This window comes from Paralichthys olivaceus, chromosome 3, assembly GCF_024713975.1.
Source record: "Paralichthys olivaceus isolate ysfri-2021 chromosome 3, ASM2471397v2, whole genome shotgun sequence".
In the NCBI taxonomy this organism is placed as follows: domain Eukaryota; kingdom Metazoa; phylum Chordata; class Actinopteri; order Pleuronectiformes; family Paralichthyidae; genus Paralichthys; species Paralichthys olivaceus.
This window is the reverse complement of record NC_091095.1, coordinates 3,872,064-3,894,122: the sequence shown is the minus strand read 5'-3', so window position 1 is coordinate 3,894,122 and position 22,059 is coordinate 3,872,064. Positions and strand designations below refer to the sequence as shown.

At 44.3% G+C, this 22,059-nt stretch overlaps 1 protein-coding gene and 1 non-coding gene across 3 annotated transcripts; one reads left to right on the top strand and one right to left on the bottom strand.

The window, feature by feature from the left end:
* Positions 1 to 752: 752 nt before the first annotated feature.
* Positions 753 to 21,518, bottom strand: LOC109639218 (desmoplakin-A-like). 2 transcript variants are annotated; one of them, XM_020102567.2, is made up of 24 exons: positions 21,030 to 21,518; positions 19,566 to 19,659; positions 18,404 to 18,525; positions 18,162 to 18,312; positions 17,482 to 17,607; positions 17,306 to 17,365; positions 17,049 to 17,216; positions 16,690 to 16,794; positions 16,490 to 16,585; positions 15,981 to 16,106; positions 15,514 to 15,666; positions 15,213 to 15,367; positions 15,002 to 15,128; positions 14,673 to 14,859; positions 13,635 to 14,047; positions 13,363 to 13,541; positions 12,864 to 13,002; positions 12,353 to 12,546; positions 11,272 to 11,434; positions 11,094 to 11,177; positions 10,873 to 10,980; positions 10,654 to 10,752; positions 8,641 to 10,467; positions 753 to 7,653 (listed from the first exon to the last, which is right to left on the bottom strand). In XM_020102567.2, the coding sequence occupies exons 1-24, from the start codon at positions 21,386 to 21,388 to the stop codon at positions 1,348 to 1,350; spliced, it is 11,541 nt and encodes a 3,846-aa protein (XP_019958126.2). In that variant the 5' UTR covers positions 21,389 to 21,518; the 3' UTR covers positions 753 to 1,347. The 2 variants fall into 2 exon arrangements, with proteins under 2 accessions (XP_019958126.2, XP_019958128.2); XM_020102569.2 differs by having other exon boundaries at positions 9,970 to 10,467; positions 21,030 to 21,517.
* LOC138407330 (small nucleolar RNA SNORD35) lies at positions 2,362 to 2,448 on the top strand. The gene has a single exon (XR_011240757.1). It is a non-coding gene; the product is annotated as a small nucleolar RNA SNORD35 (small nucleolar RNA).
* Positions 21,519 to 22,059: the final 541 nt, after the last annotated feature.

Here is a 22,059-nt window from a genome sequence, read left to right as displayed (position 1 = left end):
TTTCTAATTTTATTGACTCAACTTTTTTCCAGGATCATGTTTGTGTATCGACATTCATAAAACAAGGGTTTAGTGGTTTCTTCACATTTGTTATTCCATATAAACAAATCTTTATAGCCTATAACTTTTCTGTGGGATACTGTATGTAGTTTTGCTCACATACAAGAACATGATCACACTTGTGCGTAGCAAGTCTTCATTTTGTTTGTATTCAATTTATATTTTTTCTTATTATTTTATTTATTAAATTGGTTGTGGTTAGTTTTTTATTCACACCCAGGAAGAGTGGCTGTTATCTTAGGTCCATTTAACACACATAAAACCTTTTCAATAACACTTTAAATAAATCAAAGTACATATATATTCTTTTTCTGCATTGGCTCTTTTGTCAGCAAGTCTCTTTTCATGGGCATGAGCTGCTAATGAAGAATCCTACATTCACTCATGACTGTCAATATCAGATTTAGTCTGAGGAAAGGTAAAAGTCAAACATAAGTCAATTCACAAAAGAAATGTAAAAACTAGTCAACAAAACATGGTGTTGTATTTTAAATATCCTCTGAGGTGCGATTCAAAGTTGAAAACACATCAATGCAGTTTAAACGATTACAGGCTGAACGAGAATGAAGATTTGCTTCAAGCTGTGGGCTCTTACATTAGCTACCTAAACTAAGGAATTTTATATCCGAACTCAGTAATATCATATTTTAACCTTTAAGCATGAAACTGACCATGAATAAAAACAGAATCCATGAGAGTCTATAAGGTTAAATTTTATTGTAAGATACTGAGAGAAAGTTACAAAACCGGAAGCTCTAAATTGCAGGAGAACAATAACTGATTCAATAAAAAAAATGTAGTAGTCAAGCAAATATATGAAACCCAACCGATCCCATCCCTCCTCACACAAAACAGGATATTTCAATGTCAAACACATGTAAACACGTTATCGGCCTTAGTGTATGTTACCGATGCAAGGCTTAAAAAGCAGTTATATTCTATTTGAAATACGTGTATGAAATAGTTTGGCCATTCTTTCTAAGCATATTCTAGGGGCACCAACATTTATAATAACATAAAGTTAACTTTCAATCCAAATACCTTAAGATGACATGTATTAATACTTTAATTTAGTTCATTCACATGATCGTTTGAACTATCATCTTTAAAAGCTTAGCAACACCAATCTAACATCTATAACCATGCAAAAAGTTTCAAACGTTTCACTTGAATTTTTCTCCATGTACACAACACACAATTATGCCTTTAACCCAGTTGTTTTTCCCACATTAAAAAATACTAATTTGTAAGAGAAGAGCGTGCATGTACAGGATCTTTTCCTTTGATTTAGAAGTTGGAGAAGCTTGTGTGAGTGTAGTGAGTCGACAGTGAGGAGGTGGAGGAGCCCAGGTCCATGCTGCCCCTGCGGGAGCCTCGTCCTGAGCCGCTCCTGGAGCCTGTGTTGGACCCTGGAGCAGAGGACACGTTGTATGGACTGCTGATCCCTTTTGAAGACACAGACGATGCCTGGAGCATCTTCACGCCTGTGCCCTCCTCCACCAGGCAGTTATCCAGAGCCTCCTTGTAAGAGATCTTCAGTTTGCTCTTGGGGCAGGTCAGATTCTTTGTGTGGTGTCTGATGTCCTGGAGCTTCTGGGCTGATCTCGCATCCAGCCAGCCCAAGTTCAAAGCATCTTCTAAGGATCTTCTGCAGTCAACCTCTGGGTCATAAAGCCCCCCTGTTACAAACTGGAACTCCAAGAACCTCTGTCCTGCCTCATATGGTAGCCACATCTCCTTCATGGCCTCGGCAGCAGACATCTTCCTCCTGATTTTTACGTCATCATAGCCAACAAAGGCTTTCTGTGCAGCCTTGAGCTTAGTGGCCATGTCGTCATCTATTATGCCCATGCGGGCGGCTTCTTGGATGCCAAGTCTATGGCCATTTGCGGGATTCACAACTCCTCCAGTGCAGGCTTGAGCTTCCAGTAGTCTCTGGGCAGTGATTGAATCCACCAGACCACGATTTCGAGCCTCCATGATGGTTATCTTTTCCACCGTGTCTGTGTCAAAGATGGCCCCCACGGGTTCCTGTTCACCCACTGCTTCGACAGGAGAGGCCAGATTGATAGACACGCTGGAGAAATGCTTGTGGGAGTCAGGTGAGTCCCAAGCACCGCTGGTTGTGGAACTTCGCTCTGTGACAGTAGTGGTTCTTGTTGTGGTCATCTTGGCTAGAGTAGGTGATGAGGGTCTCTTCATCAACGATGATGATGTCGTCACTGACGATGAACCTGACGCTTCTGTTCTTGAAGCTGATGATGATTTCACTGACGATGAACCTGACGCTTCTGTTCTTGAAGCTGATGATGATTTCACTGACGATGAACCTGATACTCTTGAAGTTAATGATGAAGATGTCACTGAAGATTTTGCTGAGGCTGATGATCCATGTTGGGTCTTTTCTGTGATGATATCTGCAAATTGTGTGAGGGTGATGTCATGTGAGCGGTATTGATCTAGAACTGACTGGTCAATCACTCGCTTCTCAAGCAGTTCATTAATGTCATATTTTCTTCCAGTCTTCTTGTCATTGATGACGAAGCGGATAGAACCATCTGGGGCAGTGATGGTGACCTCCTCCCACTCACACTCCTGCTCGGAGAGCTCTTTGAAGGTGTCATAGTCAATATACTCCTTGTCATAAGCTTCACGTATGGTCATCTCTTTGTTCGTTTCTGGATCCACAATCACCACTCTCCTCTGTCTCCGAGTGTTCTTCCGACTTGACTTTCTCTTGTCCACGAGAGGTAGAAGGGTAAGGCCAGTCTTCTCATGTGTGATACAGCGTCTCTTAAGCCCCAGATAGGTTAGGTTTTCTTCTGTGTTAGGGTCAAAGAAACCCTTGGTGTCATCATCCTCATCAGTGAGGATTTTGTTCATTTTTTCATCAAAGTAACCTTTCTTATAGGCCACATTCACGTCAATACGATGTCCGTGTTCAGGATCAATGATACCACCACTGGCAATCTGGGCCTCTAGTAGGCGGATGCCATGACCTTTCTCCATTATACCTCTTTCTATGGCCTCAAGGAGGGAGATGATCTTGTTTGTACCAGGCAGTTTGTAACCAGTCACAGCTCTTTCTGCTGATAACAGCTTATCCTTGAACTCTGGCCCAACAAGTTTTCTATCATAGGCTTCATTAACAGTTAAATACAGGTTGTTGACTGGATCGATTATGAAACCTGAGGCCGCCTGGGCCTCAAGCAGCTCCAGAGTGGTCCCAGGTCGCAACAGTCCATCTTTCATGGCCTGATAGATGGGCATCACTTTCTCATTGGCCTCATCAAAAATTCCTGCTATGCAGTTGGAGCCCCTCAGGTAGATGCGCAGGCGGTCTTGGATGTCCTGGCATGTCAATTTGCCCTTGTTTAGTTGGTCCACATCTGACTGTTTAAGCAGATTTGCATCTACCAGATCCATGACTGACACCTCGCCCCTGAGCCCATGGACAGTTAATGGCTTTACGGATTCAGGGAGCAACAAAAGACCAGTGCTTGGATCAGCTTTACATTTTTTCTTCAGAGATACATAGGTAGTTGCTTGTTGGGTGTCTGGATCCAGATAGCACTGAGGAGATTGATTCAGGGCCCGGTATAAGTCTTCATCGATGAGACCCCGATTCATAGCCATGTCTTTGGGGAGGAATATACTGAGGGTAGGGTCCAAAATACCCCCAACAGACTGTTGAGCCTGAAGTATACGTAGAGCTGTGTCCTTGTCAATTAATCCAATCCCCAAGGCCTGGCCTGCTGATAGGAGTCTGGTACTGTTCGGGTCTCTGTAACCTATGGCGGCAGCCTCAGCTGCAAACAGCTTTGATTCATCCTCTTTATCCACTATTCCTCTGGCACACGCTTCTTTTACTGTCAGTTTCTGATTAGTTCTTGGGTCAATGATGTGGCCTGTAGCTGCCTGGGCACCAAGTAGCATGTCAGCAATGTTAGAAGGCATAATATTATTTTTCTTTGCCTCTGTAAAGGACATTTTCTTTAAAGGTCCAGCTGCAACACCAGCAATCGACCCAGTCCCCTTCAGAAAGACTTTCTTATCAACAGATACCTCTGGGACAGTTTTCTCCCCTTTTAATAGTTGTTGGTATGTCATTTTATCCAGCACACCACATTCAAGCAACATCTGTGCTGTGACTGTCTTACGGATACCATCAAAGAGTAATTTAGAGGGGTCAAAAGTTTCAGTGACTTCCAGAAGTTGTAGGCCTGTGTTAGGCTCTGTCTTGCATCGTCCCTTCAAAGTCCCATAGCTGACATCATTCCCAGTTTCTGGGTCAAGGTAACAAGCAGGACTCTGTTTTAGAGCATTGCGGAGATTTTCATCCAAAAGGTTGCGTTTGATAGCTGTGTCTTTTGGCAGGAACACACTGAGATTGGGATCTAGAATTCCTCCAACTGACTCCTGGGCCTGAAGGAGTCGTACTCCAGTCTTCTTGTCAATTAGTCCCTTCTTCATGGCCTCAAACACTGAAAGAGGCTTGGCAGAGCTTGGATCCTTGTATCCCACAGCAGCTGCCTCTGCTGCCAATAATCTGTCTCGATCTCTCATGTCTATTACTCCTTTAGCACATGCATCCTCTACTGTCAGCTTGTGATCAGTTTTAGGGTCAAGAATGTGGCCTGTGGCAGCCTGAGCTTCCAACAGCAAATCTGCACAATCATCAGGCAGAATCTTCTGTTTCTTCGCCTCTGACATTGACATTTTTCCTTGACGCCCTGCAACCACTCCAGCAATTGGCCCAGTGCCCTTCAGATAGACCATCTTTTCCACAGACACTACTGGGACAGTTTTCTCCCCTTTCACTAGCTGGTTAAAAGTTGGCTTGTCAAGGACTCCACATTCAAACAACTGCTGTGCTGAGACTGGCTTGCGGACCCCTTCAAACATCAGTTTGGAAGGGTCCTTCCGCTCAGTGATTGGCAGAAGAATCAGGCCTGTATGAGACTCTGTTTTGCATCTTTTCTTTAAAGCCTGATAGCTGGCATCAAGCTCAGTGTCAGGATCAATATAACACTGAGGACTCTGGTTTAGCGCATATAAGAGATCTTCATCCAGAAGGTTGCGCTTAATAGCTGTTTCTTTAGGGAGGAACACACTGAGGTTGGGATCTAATATTCCCCCTGCAGACTCCTGGGCCTGAAGGAGGCGTAGCCCAGTCTTTTTGTCAATTAATCCCTTCTTCACTGCATCAGACACTGAAAGAGGCTTAGCTGTGTTCGGATCCCGGTAGCCCACAGCAGCAGCTTCTGCTGCCAACAGTCTGTCTCGATCCCTAATGTCCACCACTCCCTTGGCACATGCTTCCTCCACTGTGAGCTTCTGATTGGTTGTGGGGTCAATGATGTGGCCTGTGGCAGCCTGAGCATCCAGTAGCATATCTGCACTATCTGTGAGCATGAGCATCTGTTTCTTGGCCTCTGATAAAGACATTTTTCCTAAATGTCCTGCTGCCACACCAGCAATTGATCCTGTTCCCTTTAGAAAGATCTTTTTCTCTTTAGACACCTCTGGGACAGTTTTCTCCCCCTTTAATAGCTTGTTGAATGTTGGTTTGTCCAGGACTCCACAATCAAGCAACTTCTGTGCCGTTACTGGCTTTCGTACACCTTCAAAGATGAGTTTCGAAGGATCTAGCTTCTCAGTGATTGGCAAAAGCAGCAGACCTGTGTGTGGTTCTGTCTTGCATCTTTTCTTTAATGCCCCATAGCTGACATCATGCTCAGTTTCTGGATCAAGGTAACAAGCAGGATTCTTGTTCAGAGCTTTACGAAGGTTTTCATCTAAAAGGTTGCGTTTGATAGCTGTGTCTTTAGGTAGAAACACACTGAGATTGGGATCTAGAATTCCTCCCACTGACTCCTGGGCCTGCAGGAGGCGTACCCCTGTTTTGCTATCAATTAGTCCCTTTTTCATGGCCTCAAACACAGAGACAGGCTTGGCCACGCTGGAATCCCTGTATCCCAAAGCAGCGGCTTCTGCTGCCAATAATTTGTCACGATCCTTAATGTCCACCACACCTCTGGTGCATGCCTCCTCTACTGTCAGCTTCTGATTGTTTTTAGGGTCAATGATGTGGCCTGTGGCAGCCTGGGCTTCCAGGAGTAAATCTGCACAATCAGAAGGCAGAAGCATTTGTTTCTTAGCTTCTGATAATGACATTTTGCCTTGATTCCCAACTATAACCCCAGCAATGGGTCCAGTCCCCTTCAGATTGACATTTTTGTCTGCAGACACATCTGGGACAGTTTTCTTGCCCTTTTCAAGATCTTTAAAAGTTGGCTTGTCTACTACACCACAATCAAGCAGCTGTTTGGCTGTGACAGGTTTCCGAACTCCATCAAAGACAAGTCTGGAGAGGTCTGTCTTATCTGAGACAGGAAGGAGCAGAAGGCCTGTGTGTAGTTCTACCTTACATCTCTTCTTCATCGCCATATAAGTTACACCCTCCTCACTGTCTGGGTCCAGGTAGAGAGCAGGCCTCTTACTCAATGCACGATACATGTCATCATCCATTAGGTCCCGCTCAATGGCTGTGTCTTTGGGAAGGAACACACTAAGTATGGGATCTAGAATGCCTCCCACAGACTCCTGGGCTTGCAGAAGACGTAGTGATGTGTTCTTGTCAATCAGTCCTTTCTTCATGGCCTGAAATGCAGAGAGGGGTTTGCTTGAGCCAGGACTGCTATACCCTACAGCCGCAGCTTCTGCTGCTAACAACCTATCTCTGTCCTCTTCATCAACTACGCCTTTATTACATGCCTCCTGAACTGTCAGCTTCTGATTAGTTTTGGGGTCAATGATGTGGCCTGTGGCAGCCTGAGCATCCAGAAGCAGGTCAACACTATCTGGTGGCAGGAGATTCTCTGTCTTGGCCTCTGTGAAAGTCATTTTGTAGAGGAGTCCACTCACGGAGTCTGGACTCTTTGGACCTTCAACAACTACTCCAGCAATTGGCCCTGTTCCTTTGAGACTGACTTTTTTGTCAGCAGACACTTCAGGGACAGTCTTATGTCCCTTCACAATCTGGTTAAAGGTTGGTTTGTCTAATACACCACAATCAAGAAGCTGACTTGCTGTGACTGGCTTGCGGACTCCATCAAAAACCACAGAGGAAGCATCCAAGGTTGGGGGCGCCTTTTTCAGTTCAGTCTCCATGGTTTCTCTGAGGATGGACACCTCTCGAAGTTCTTTCTGGATGGCTGACAGCCTACCTTTATATGTATCCTCAAGCTCCTTCAGCTCTCGCATCAGCCTCTCTATCTCACTTTTCAAAGAGCTCTTTTCCCTCTCCATACGCTCCTTGTCCGTGTCATATTGCCTAATGAGGCTATTCTTGCTATCATACTGCTCCTTCCAGTAACTTAAATCCTTCTTAACCCTCTCGTTCTCATCCTGAAGATGTTGTTTATTACGAAGCTCAGAATCTAGGGACAGTTTGATGCGACTGAGTTCCTCCTCCAGTGTTCGGGAGCGATCTTTGTCCTTGTCGGACAATTGGAATTTCAGCAACAGAGCATCTCTCTCATTTACAATCTCACTGTATTTTGACTGAGTGGACTGCATCAAGGCCGTTATCTGCAGAGGGGAAGAAAGCAGAGAAAAACCAGAGAGACAGAAGGTTAGTCAACTACTTCAACAATTGTAATTTTGTTTTGCATTTTACAAAACAGTAGACATATAATCAATGATGCTGGAGGTGGATAAATGAGGCCAGCACAAAAGTGAAATATGACCAAGATTGTGGTTTGTCTCAAAACAGATCATTGCCTAATTGAATTTTCTGTTCTGAAATTATTTTTTTTGTGTTAATTTAAAACCTTAAAAAACAGACAAACCCCAAAATGGTACAGAGTTACATGCAAAATTATAAAAAAGAATTAAAATACGTTATTAATAATAATAACAGTAAATACATATAACTGACAAAGTCTGTCTGCAGAAACATGAAAACAAAATCTTACAAGACTGGGAAGTTAAAGTACATAGTCAATAGTATTACAGTGACACAAATTTTCAAGAAATTAATTCAAGTGAAAAAAAGAAAAAAAGTCTGTCACTACCTTCCCAATCCTGCAGACCAAAACACTATATTGACACTAGAATATTTTCAGCAGCTACAGCTACAAAATAAACACATTTCATATTTTAACTATGAATTCAGATTTAAACAGTTATTGTGGACATTCTGTAAATTTGCAAAGCAGCACAAATAAAGCGATTGACAGATCTTAAGAAGAAGTACCTTAAATAGATTAATAAACAATTGTAGATAATTCAAATGAACACTTGTGCTGTTTTCACAAATTTGCAGAAGGTTTGTGAGAGCCACAGATGATGTCTACATGCGAGTGATTGACATGCAGGTTTATTCAAACACATACAGACGTATGTGTTCAAATCAGAGTCACCAGAAGGAAGGCATCTACCGTGGATCTACACGTGTTCTAGCATGCAAGCAAAGGTTTTTCTACAGACAGCGAGAGCTACTTGACTGTTCCAAAGCAGGACTCTGATTTGGAAAGACGAGAAAAGTCCACGACTAAGTGCCGAACGTCCATGTACCTCAGTGGCCTGCTTTTGTATTCTGTCAGTCTCCAGCTTGAGTTTCTCCCTCTCAGAGGAGAGCTCTGAGACCAGGTTACGGTACTCTATGTTACTGCGCTCGCTGGCCTGCAGCTGTAGGTCCAGGGCAGTTATCTGAGAGGAGAGCTCATCATCACTTCCCTTTTTGGATCTCAAGAGTTCCTCTTTATCATGTCTTGCCGTTCGCAGCTCTTCCTCCAGCTTCAGCCTCTCTTTGGTCTGGGTTTCTGTCGTTTCTTTCAGTCTCTGAAGCTCAGCAGAGTTCTCATTCAGTGCTTTACTCTTCTCCTCTATGGTTTTGTAAAGACCTTCGTTCCTAAGGTTTGCCTCTTTGACTCGGGCTTGCTCCTGGAGTAGCTGCTGCTGCAGAGCCTTCAGTTCAGCGCTCAGCTTGGTCACCTGCTCTGCAGAGGTCTTGCTTTGCTTCAGGCTTCTCTCCAGCTCTTCCTGCAACCTAAGCCGCTCTTCTTCCCCTTTTCTTCCAGATGTGCTGGCATGTTCTTGGCTCTGGCGCAGAGCAGTGATGGTGCTTGTGTACTCTGTCATTGCAAGTGTGGTCTTTTCCAGCTCTGTTTCGACCTGCCTTCTTCTCGCCACTTCGTCTTGGTTAGCCATCCTCAGATTCTCCACCTGGCTCTCCAGCCCGTCTCTCACAGTCTGAAGGTCCTTGATGCGTCCTTGTAACCTGCTCATGTTTTGTTCAACTCTGCTTCGCTCCCTTCTCTCCTTCTCCAGCTCCAATCGTATCGTCTGAAGCTCCTCCTTGCACTCCCTCAGCTGAGTCACAGCTATGGATGAGTTTGTCAGCTTCACCTGCAGCTGGGCAAGACTCTCTTCAAGCACACCCTGCCCTTCTTCTGTGGTTTTTCTCCTGCGGGTCTCCTCCTCCAGACTATGTGTGACGTAGTCCAGCTGCTCGCTCTTCTCCTGCAGGGCGTTCATCATCTCAGCCAGCTCTTCTCTATACTGGTTGTTCTCCTTGTCTATCTGCCTCATCAGTGCCTCCACCTGACTTTCCAGCTCTCTCCTCCTCCGCCCTTCCTCTGTGATGACAACTCGCTGGCTGCGAGCTTCCTCCTCAGCCCTGTTTTTCTGTTCCTCGGCCTGGCTGATAGACATTCTGAGCCTCCTGAGCTCCTCCTCCAGATTCCTCCTATCTGCCTCCATCCTATCGTACTGCAGCTGGAGCTCAGTCGTATCCTCCTCCCTCTTGGCCGCCAGTCTCTGAATGTCTGTGCGACTTACTTGGATGTTGGTTTCGTAGCTCAGCTTTAAGTTATTGACCTCAGCACTGCATTGGCTCCTTACCTTTGATATCTCCTTCTGTAGCTCCTCAATCCTCGCTGCTTCATCTGCCAGCTGCCTCCGCAGCCGCTCAATCTCGTGATCCTTAGTGACCACGCTCTTCTCCACCTCCACCTTGGACCAGCTGACCGTCTCCAGCTCCTTCTGCCTCTTCCTCAGCACCGAGTCATACTCCTCCTGCTGCTGGGTGTAGCGCTCCTCTGCCAGCCTCCTCTTCCTCTTTTCTTCCTCGAGTAAGTAGTTGAGTCGTGCCACCTGATCGTTGAGGTCTGCCAACTGACCATGAGTGCTATCTAGGCTTTCCTTGGTGGCGTTGCACTGCATGGCCGTCTTCTGCTTCACCTCCTCCATCGACAGCAGCTGGTCCTGGGACTGGGACAGGTCCAGCTGGTAGCGAGCAACAGAGTCTTCCAGTGATTTGTTCTTGGAGTTGAGGTCTTCGATATCGTCCATCAGCAGGCGAAGCTTTTCCTCTAACAGATCAATCCTGGTGTTACGGATCTGGAAGCAAGAAAAAACAAAGATGAATACATGGAGCAGATCTGGAACAATGTTACATTCAGCTGGAGTCAAGTCCAGTTTTCAGTCAACTTTTATCACTTCTTTAAAAACATTTGCCAAGATTCAATACAAACAAAAATTCTATTAAAAAATATAAATCAAGCCCAAACATTCAAAGAACAGTACCTTGAGCTCCTCCATGTTTTTGAGCAACTCTCCCAGGAATTTGTAGTAGTCACCAGACAGTGTAAACAGCTCCATGTAACGGGTCTGGAGCTGCGTGGCCTGGAACACAGACAGATCAAATACATAAGGATTAAATCCTACTGTACATCACCTCAGTTAATTTCCCAGATACACACAACTCACACACTCACACATCTCACACAATGTGGGTGCAGTTACCTCCTGATTTAGATCCATCGATGGGGACCTCAGCATCGTCCTCTTGATGGGGATGTTGAGCAAAGTCTCCAAACCAGATGAGTAAGAGGCAAGATATGCTTCATAGTCCTGGACAGAAACACAGTCTCAGTAAGATTAACGCCCCAGGTGGTTGTAAGCCTCCACTAACCAATTAAAATGCAGTTTGAAACCATTCTTGTGCTGCCTCTAAGCTTCTTTACCTTGACAGAGTTCATGCAGGCCTCATTGTCCTTCAGCACGCTGTCTAACGTCTCCCTCCGGGTTTTGATTTCTGTGTTCAGCACCTTGAAAAACAACAATGTAAAGACGTCTCGGATGAGACTTTACAGCAAAAACACAACAAGCAGGTTAATGAATGATGAGGGTCTGAGCAGAAACCTTCTGGTTGTCAATGTGGTCTTTTAGTGTTTGGATGCTGTCGATCTTGGTGGCCTGCAGGGCTTCCTGTTTTTTCCGTGTCGCATCAATCCAGTCACTGAAGGACGAGCTGGTTCCCTTGTAGTGTTGCAGCTGAGGCAGATAGAGCTGCAGATCCTGGTGTCTGAGTTAAAGAGAGAATAACTTCATGATTACTTCCCAAGGGACACTTCGATAATCATTTTAATTTGGTAAATATAGAGCAAATGAGTGAAACTAATTATTATCTGCATTACAGGTTAATCACTTATTATATATTTTTTAATTAAATAATTAATCATTGAATCTATGATAATAATAAGTACTTTAGAGCCCAAGGCTACTTTGCAGAGTTAGGAAAATAAATACAGTAAAATGAATAAAAAGAAAATAAGTCAAAGAAAGAAAATGTCTTGAATCCAATATAAGTCTCTATCTCAAGATCCTGAGGTTCAAGGTGCTATCTCAGAATTTTCCTTTTTGCTTCAAATATGTCAACTTACAAGTAAGTTGACATATTTGAGAGGCACAAATATACAAATGTTTTGTGTAGTTGCTTGAGAAAATGTTGATGCATTTTTCTCATGAATGTCTAATCATTTAATCGACTAATTGTCTCAGTAACACTTGTGTCAGGAAGTCCATATAGACGAGCACTGTATGAAATCCAGGTCAGGAGTTTCATTTGAACTCATTTGCTGCAAACAAACGGTAATCTTCGTTTTCTTCTCTTTAAACTTTGACACATCTGACTCAAAACAAACAACCACAGTCCAATCATGAGAATACGAGAGCTAAGTAACTGTATCTGAAATCTTGAGGAAACAGTTTTTCCTGAAATGTGACACTGTGTGTAAGTGGTGCTTGAAAATTGCTTTTGTGAAACTGGTCCCAGATGTGTGTTAAAAGTCTCAGAGTAAATAACTCCTGACAAATTAGACAATAATATGACGCACCGCCCGGCCCTTGTTTACAGGAAGTTGGTGCAGGTCTCCAGGTTGTTGTTAAAATCACTTACTGGGCAACACAGTCTTCACTTCTTCATTTTAAAAGATTATGATACCTGGTGTCGATCTGTCCCTGGATCCGTCTCCAGCGGTCGGAAAGCAGTCCCACTTGCTCTGAGTATTTTGACAGCATCAGGTCGCACCTCTGGTAGGGGCCGACCACCTGTCCGTTCCAGTGGCTCGCCTTGGCCAGCTCCGCCTCCATGGTTGTCAGAACATCCTGCTTCTGATCCAACTCGACTTTAATATTCTGCACATCAACAGCACAGGAGACACTCGTCAACATAGGAATGAGATGCTGATGCCAAACACAAAAACAGGACAGAACTCAGAGGACGTCTCACAACAGCTTTTCTAATTCAATCCGATGGACGATCACTAAGTCGTGCACTAATACGCTCCAGGATTCCAGTCCATGCTGCAGCTTGCCGGCATGAAGCAGAGCGGTGAGGCAGAAATGACTGCGACAGCTTTCACAAGTGATTCTTTGCATTTTTAAATATCTTTTGGCAGAGGAATGAGCTTTTCTTAGATGCGAAAATGAAAGTTAAGTGTCTTGAAAAATACCTTCAGGTCCGATATATAATCCTCCACTTCACTCTGCGACAGAGAAGTGGTCTCTTTCTCCGTCAGTCTCGCTTCATGAACTTTCACTATGTCCTCAGCTCGAGCCACACTCTCCAGCATGTCCCTTAGAGCCCGCAGCCTGATAAAGATGAAGAGATAAATGAGAGGTGGAAGAAACTGTTATAGGAAGATAAAATGCAATATATTATTATATTATTATTATTATGTCTTTCATGCTTATTTAAAATGATTGGGAAAGACCAGATTTAAGTTCTTAAGTTGTAGAGCTTCAACGTTAAGAGCATATTCTCATTGCTCTGCTTTCAACACGGCTGGTTACAGTTTGTTAGATAGGTAGTTTTCCATAAATCTGCTTCCAGCACAGCAACTAAAATGTTAAAGGTGTTCCACAAGGTTTATGACTCAGCACTTGATCTTGATCTGCTGACGTCTGAGACTTCCTGAACAAACACAGAATGAGGTTGTTTTTGTTCAGTACCTCTGTAGATAGGATGAAGAGCTGCTCTCCAGACTCCCCAGTCTCTGGTTGATGATGCCTATCTCGCTGCGGAGGAACTGGGCTTTATCTGAATCACTCATGCCCTCCAGTTCTTTCAGGATGTGCTCCTTCAGACGTAGATACTCCTCAAGCATGGAGTCTATGTCACGTTGCACCGCCTAAAAGACAAACACATAAATACAGTTACTGAAATGAATATGAGGAACGTTTGGTGTAAAACGTGTTCTGATGCTCTAGGTTTGTGCATCTACCTCTAACTGTGTGATCCTGAGGCCACAGTCGTGCTCCCCATCGTCTCCGAGGCAAATATGAATGTGCCGACTCAGCGATCCCTCAGCGGCCTCCAGCCTCAGTCTGAGCGCATGCAGCTCTGATAAGCTGCGGGAGGATGACACCACCTTCTTCTTCCCCGCCTCTGCCTTGTTCACTTTCCCTACCTCCTTCTTGATCACATGTTCTTTATTCACAACCACTTTCTTCACGTCCGTTTTTCTCTCCGACTGTTTTTTCAGCTCCGCTTTCCTTCGTTCTTCTTCCAGCCTCCTAGCCTCTTCCTCGAGCCTCCGAGCCTCCGCTTCAGCCGCAGCTTGCTGCTCGGCTGCTTGCTGAGCGGCTGCTTGCTGAGCGGCTGCTTGCTGCATGCCTTCTTGGTCCTGATGAGCAACTGAGGAAGACACAAGATATGTTTCAGGAAATGTTGGAGGAAAAACAGCTAAAGGAAGCGATAAGGCTAAAAGACAAAAGTGTTAAAAGCTGTTCCAGGTGGCCTCACTCAAAGATGAGCCTAATAAAGAAATTATAATACAACTGCAGAACTGGTTTCACACCTGATAATTCAAAGTGACCAAAGTGGTTGAGCAGAGACAAATTAGACCTTGTGTGGATCATTGGTTCCAAAAAGTGACAAAGATTGTCTGATGTCAGAAATGTGTGTTTCCGTTTCGTTGGAAGACATTTTTCAACATTTGTATGTATTTCTCAGGAAGTAATTACAGAATCTTAATGAAGTAAATCTGAGATGTTTCGGGGACTGATATTTATGGGTGTCTGATTTGGTGCATCTAGTGTTTTCATAAGGAGCTTTTGGGCCTTGGCGCTCTCTGAATGACATTCTAGTTGACTATCTATTATGAAATTATAATCTGTATGATATATGCTCAAACTAAAGAATTTGGAATTTGAGGATTTTTCCTTAATTTTCAATCTTCTGCAGCAACTTCACCAGCTGCTGAACCTTAAATTTAAAAACATTGTGGATTTGTGCACAGTGTACATGTTGTGATACTGACTGTAAGTAGGCAGCTGCACCACCAGCTGGTCGTAGCGGTTCTGGGCTCCGGTGAACTGGTTCTCGATTTCCCTCTTGTCCTCGTCAGCAAACATCTGCGAGCCGAGGCAGCATCTCTTGAACTCCTCGTAGTTTGTCTCCAGACTCTTGATCATTTGACGAGACTCCTCAGGACGCATCTTGGAAAACTGGAGATGGACACACGTTATGATTTACTTACAACGTAAGAGAATCATAAGTCCCACAGAGGTAAGACTAGAGTGTTGTGTGAAGCAGAATTGTCCCGTGAGAAAACAGAGAGTGATTCCAGGGACGTTAATTGTCACTTACAATGGACATGTTGAGGGTGCTGATGCGTCTGATATCCAGGAGACAGTACTGCCAGGCGAGGAGACTCTTCACGTTGATGAACAGCTGGTTCCAGATGGACAGGATGGCCTCATAGTACTGCTCGTTCCTTCAGACGATACAGAGATTCAATTTAAACCTTTGCTCACACTTTTTCTTTTCATGCATGGATTTGTTTCTCCGTGTTACTAACTTGTTGGCGAGGCTGACACTGAGCGGATTGGGCGGGGGGATGATCAGACACACGGACGGCACCAACATGTCCAGTCCTCCTGGGCCAGTCACCTCCCACTTGCTGCGCTGACTGTTGTCCTTCAGAATGGCCTCATTGCCCTTAAGGATCACCTTCTGTAGAAATAACAGAAACACACAGAGTTTAATCCGGCTGCACGTGACAAGCATCTGATGCATTTGAGGATCTATCATTCGAGGCCAGACGATAACTAGTGGTTTCAAATATCGGATCTGTGCCGGTGAAATGATGTGAAACTGACCTGGTCTTGTTTGAAGTCGCACAGAGCCTTGACAATGACTTGGCCGCTGCTCTTCTCCTCTGGGTTTCTGGGTTTCAGTCTCACGATGCTCCTCGACTTGCTGACCAGATGTTGAACCTGCCTCTTGTTTTCCATGATCCTCTCCTTCTCCCTCTGGAGACAGGTTTAAAAAAACAAGTTCGTTTCCAACTGTAGCTTATTAAAACAGAAGTAAAAAGAAGTACAGTAAGGAATACTTGAATAGAAAAATTAAACATGATATGCCAGTGACCTTGAGCAGACACAATAGAATGAAGATAGATAGAATAAACTATTATGTAGTAAAAGTCTCAATAATAACTCAGAGATCTGTTGACATGGAGTTAGAGGAGCAGCTCTACAGTTTCTCTACACTCAGGAGGTCTCGTGCACGCTTCAGTTCCCTGCTCTGTCCTGCTCAGAAAGTCCAGCTGATGTGTTGTCATCACCTCCAGGCTCACGAGGAGCTCCTGCAGGTTCTCCAGAGACGTCTTCTTGTCACAGGTGAACTTCTTCCGAACACTCTCATGATCCTTCTGCAGATCGGCGTACGTCTCATTGGCCTCTTTAAAGAACTGTTCAACAAACACACATTGTTCAGGTCAGCAGGGACCCGTGGAAGGTGCTGGGCTGTATAATGTGTTGTTTTCTCAGCTGATAGGATAAGAAGAGATCATTAGGTTGTAAGGAGAGAGCAGAGTCCCTTCATTTATATTTATAATTGTACGTTTTTGAGCAGGAATACACAAAAACAACTGAAAGGTTCTCCCTTGGTAGAAGTCAGAGAATCTAGGAATTTTGTGATTTTTCTACATTTTCACCATTTTCCCAGGATTCATGGATCTTGATGAAAGATATATTCAGGGGACTTATATTTATGAGGGTGTATAATTTTGTGCGGCTCAATTAAATGAAAATCTAGTCGACGTAGTTCCGCTGTGTGTTTCGCTCGTGTTACCTGGCAGTAAGCAGCATTTTCCTTCAGATGAGTATCGATGCATTTAGTGATCTGAAGGAGCCAACTCCACTGAGTCTGCAGGGTGTCTTTGTACGCCTGGAAAACAAAAGCAAGAAAACTACATTTATATATAAGAAAAAAACCAGGCACACCTCTAAATGAATGTAAACACTGTGTTTTCTTCACTGATGTGTCCGCACCTCGATCTTGTCTGAGGCCGGGTGGTCGTTACTCAGGAGTGTGTCCACCTTGGCCTTCAGCTTATTCAGGTACTTTTCTTTTTCCTCCAGAGCGCTCATCAGTTGCTGTTATATAAGAGAAAGTTCAGACATCATTGGGGATATAAAAAATTACAGGGATGCAGCCGGAGGAACGCTCTGTGGCGTCTGACTGACTGCAGCTGCCAAAACCTAATCCACCACACATGATTGCTCCCATATGAGATTCAGATTAACCTCATAAAAAAGCATTAGTGTCACTTAGGCCCTGGAGGATTCCCAAGAACGTTCATCGACCTGAATGAAAGACTGAAATTAAAACATGGACTCTTTTTACTCACAGAGTAGCTCTCCTGCTTCTTGGGGATGTACTGTTCGATGTTCTTGTCTCCCCAGTCAAACACCAGCTCCTCCTCCTCCCTGTCGTTCACCCACATGATCTCTTTGGAGATCTCCTGGATGATCTGCTGCAGATCTTGCAGCTGCTGCGTCCGACCAAACGACACTTGCTGGAGGAGAGAGCGAGAGTTTAAATAAAGAGGCGACAGTTTATCTGGAGATACAGAGCAGGGAGCGATGAGTATTTTGCGCCATTCACCTGGAGACTGTCCCACTCCTGCTCCAGAGCGTGAAGATTTCCTTTATCTCCTTTTTTAAGCTGTGGGAGGAGAACAGCATCGATGTAGTGAGATAAATATAGAAAAAGCTGAGGCACAAAAATCCATTAAAACATGATCAGTTGTTCTTTGATTTATCCCAAAAATAAAAACCCACCAGGTCGTCTCTGGCTCGGTCCACCTCGGTGCTCCGCTGGATGGAATTGTGAAACCTCTGGTGATTCGCTTTCTGCTGCTCGATGGCGGCAGCGTCGTCTCCCCAAGGAGAAGTTTCAATCAGACGCTGAAACACAACAGACGCAAAAAAAAAAAGTTGAATAAATGAATTCAGCAGAAAACAGATTCACAACAACCCTCAAGTTGGAGTTCTTTACTGGTTTCAGTTTTATAACCATCAATTAAAAGGACTTACACCAGCAGGTGGAGGCAGAGAAACACGGCACATCATGAATTCTTCTTTTTGCACCACATTTCAGGAAACTGGTTTAGACTCAAAACAAGTCTTAATTTAAAATTCAGCTCTTCTCCTGGTAGCGTTAATTTTAACTGTGTAACTGTCAAAGTGTAATAAATGCATTGTTGTTAATATCAGGCTCAACTTTAATCCAAAGTCTGAGGAGGAATTCCTTCCCGTGTAAACTCTGTGTGCACTGTGCTCTGGTTTACTGAGTCTGAGTCACTTTAAGCTTTATTTTAATTAATTGTGGGGAGTGGGGGGGGGGGACAACTTTTTTTTCCTTTTCTGAAGGAGGAGCTGCGAGACAAAAGTTTGAGAATGTCTTGGCTGGAGTAACGTTGTAGTTGTGTTTTTGTGTTTGTGCGTCAGCGCTCACACACCTTCTGCTGTGAGATCCAGGCGATAGCATCATGGTAGCTCCTCCCGGGCTCCTCCCAGCCTCCGGAGCTCCCCCTGGTGCTGCGTCTCCTTTTCATGGAGCCGGCCATGACCATGTGGACGCCCTTCAGCTGGTCCTTACACTGCTCCAAGCTACGCAACGGGAAGAGAGAAGGGACATTTGGCAAGAGGGGATACAAAAACAGCGAAATCAGAAAAGACAGAGACGATGAGCCATTCTTACCTCCTCACTACGTTGTCGTTCGGTTGTCCCATTTGTCTCAGGTCCATCGCACAGGTCTTCAGCTGCTCGATCGTCTCTTTGGCCATCATCATGTATCCCTCTGCATCGCCCGGAGCGTTGCCCTGCAGGACCGAAACACAGCGTGTGAAGGAAAATTAAGAAAATAGAGGAATTAACCTGCATCTTGACAGATAGATTCTTTATTTGTCCCTGTATTGAAAATGTTGAAATAATCAAAGGACATTTTTCACAAACCAAAGCAACAGAAAGAGTTGCACATAAACTGCTGTGCAGAGAGAGAGAGAGAGAGAAAAGCAAAGTGCACATCTGGTTTTCAGTCTATAGTATATCGAGAAGTTTTATAAGAAATTCCTGCACACTGTTGATGGCATTTATCCAATTTCATAGAACTGTTTGTCCATCAGCTCAGTTCAAAGTCGATAAAGAAGACTGACTGACTGCTTCCAAGTTTTTGTTTTACTTTCTCCCACGCAATTAAAATTGAAGAAGTGAAAAACGCATGGTTGACATTTTTCCTTGTGCAGTCGGGAAACTTATCTTTGCTTAGTTAAGCAAATGCAGTGCTTTTACTTTTTCAAAGAAATAAGAAACTCCATGACAAAGACGTGAAACCTGATGAGTCCATGTCTGTCAGAGGGATGAGATGAAGGCGCTCCTCAGAATTTCACACATTTCAATTAACTAGAGTCACACAGTTGCGAGGAGATCAGGTCAAATCTAAGCGTTACAAGTCAACAGGCCGATAAATCACACGCCCACTTCTGCCAAGAATAAAACCAGAGATAAATAATTTGCACGAGATGTTGCTCAACACGAAGCCAAGGAGGTTTCTGTGTGTGCTGCGACTTCAATCTGTGCAGAACTCGCTCTGACACGATGAATCAATCACTGACAGTTGAAATGCTGCTCTGGGACGTTTCAGATTCAAGAGAGAAATAAACAAAATTATTTTATCAGCAGCCTGGTTTTGGTGACATGTTCTCATTCTCACACACACACACACACTTTCACTGAACCACTCCACGTCCTGGTCATGGTTCCTGCACCAGAGGAGAAGCCGCACAGCTGTTTACAACTTTATCGTGAAATAAAAACCACCTGAACGAGCTTTTAAGTTGCTACAGGATTGTTCTTGACTCACAGACTGAAGGGCGTATTCGGCATTCTTCAGGTACTCCTGGCACTGGACCTGCAGGTTCATGGCCCTCTGGTGGATGGCACTGAGGTTGGAGCCACTGTAGGGGGCAGCAGAGTAAACTCATCACCATCATGAATCATCACCAATCACCTTTTTCACTGTAAAACAAACCGATGGGATCAGTTTCTGTCTGTGAATATTTTCAGCTGGCCTGAAAACATGACTTTTCTTGTGATCCTGCCACAAAATATTTAGGTTACATGACCCCTGGATGAGAACAAGGAGTTTATCTGTCATTTATAAAAGTCCAAATGAGCTTTTATTTTGAGTTGTATTGTGGGATTCATGTGCAAAAGCTTTGTTTGACATCCAGGAATAAAATGTAGTTTATTTTAGTATCTGCATTTGGCCCTGGTTTACAATAATTTATGGCATCTTGCACTTGAAAAAGTTAATAGAACAGTAAAGTTGGTACATACAGTATGAACCTGCTCTGGTTTTCAGTATTTGAGAATTAATAGATAGTGATAAGTGGATATGCAGGGATTTTAATGCAAAACACATCAATGGAAAATGGGTAAAAACATCCATAAACTTATTTATTTTGCATCAAACATATTGTGGTCACAATGAGAGGATGATGAGAATGTTGTTTAACACTAACAACTGTATCGGTCCTGTCGATTTATCAATCCAGCTTCATATAGATGCAAAATAACAGAAACTCCTCAGCAACGAGTCGACTTTTTCTCTAAACAAGTTTCTACTGGATCCAAGAACTTATCTGCCTCCTCTTCTATCGTTCTCTTTTCTCACCTGGATCAAAATGATTTATTTTAATGTCAAACAACCCTGGATGGAGTTTCTCTCTCTCTCCCCTCAGTACCACAGTCACATTTAAGAATCTGTGCTGATTGTTGTTGGAAGTGAATAAAGAGTGGGTGTGGAGCTGCAGCAGCTGAATGTGAGCTGTAAATCAGACAGAGGAGCTGTTGTGCAGAGAACAACCTGATTTATGATTCTCGAGATGAAAGTCATTAGGGCATTAATTACAAAGCAGCACTGTTTCATTATCACGGCGAATAATCCGTTGCGTAATTCAGGGGTAAGGTGATGTGGTGCCGCCTTTAATAAACACATTATGAATGCACAATAGGAAACACTCTCAAACAATCAAACAGTTACTTGGAGCAATCTGCAGAAATAAAAAAATAAAAAACCTGCAGACCTCCCTGCAAACACCCTCGTGCATTGGTTTGGTGAATTAAATGTTTAGAATGCAAATGCTGAGAACTTTGTGTCGTGGTGGTTTGACTCAGGGTTTGCAGGACAGAAACACAAGTCCGTGATAAATATTTCATATCAAGCAGCTGCTCACAGTGACGTGACTCCTCCTGCAGCACGGGTGAGAGCGACAGGTGGAAGAAAAGAAAGCACAAAGAAAAGTCTCACAAAATGAATTCATACCTCATTCCGCACACCATGCCGCCTCCCACGCCGCTCATCGTGCCGCTCATCATGCCGCCTCCCATGCCGCTCATCACGCCGCCTGCCGTGCAGCTCATCATGCCGCCTCCCATGCCGCTCATCATGCCGCTTCCCCTACCGCCCATGGTCGCGCTCGTCATGCCGCCCCCGCTGACAGCTTTAGTGGTCTTCGAGTAGGAAAGGCTTTTGTATCCGTCCATGTAAGGGTCGTATCCATTACCGCCTCCGTGCACCACCTCGCTCCGTGCGTAACTGTAGGTCCCCGGGCCGGACAGGTCGCTCTTGGAGCCGGCCCTGCGGTTCATGCTGAGCCCCTGCTGGGACCCGTAATGACTCATCGTGACGGTGGAGGTGGCAGCGACTCTGTGGATGTGAGCAGGCGGAGGAGAGGCGCTGCAGGACGGGTTCCTGTGTGTCTCTCCACCTGGTGCCTCGGTCCCTCTGAGCCGGACTGCGAGCTGCGGCGGGGGGCGGATCGGTTTTGGAGGCTGGAGACCACACCTCTCTGTCTGTGCCAAAAAACCACTCCCCACGTTCTCCTCCTAAATCAGCTGGAGCCAGTGTGTGTGTGTGTGTGTGTGTGTGTGTGTGTGTGTGTGTGTGTGTGTGTGTGTGTGTGTGTGTGTGTGTGTGTGTGTGTGTGTGTGTGTGTGCGTGTCTGCTACTTGAAAAAGTTTGGTGCATTTTACAAATGTTGTAAAAGTTGTTGGACAATATAGAAAAGTGAGGGTGATGAACTTTTAAAAAGTTAGGACATTTTAAATATATATGGGCATTTTAGTTGATAAAGTTTAAGACATGTTCAGACGTTTTGGAAAAGTTTGTAAAAAGTGAGAACAATTTGAAAGGTGAAGGTTTTATTTGGAGAGTGAACTATTTGCACACATGAGGGATCAGACTTTTTTTAATTGATCAAATATATGGGCATTTCAGTTAAAGGTGCAGTGTGTAGAATTAAGTGATATCTAGTGTTGAAGTGTCATGTTGCAGCTGAACACCCCTCCCCTCC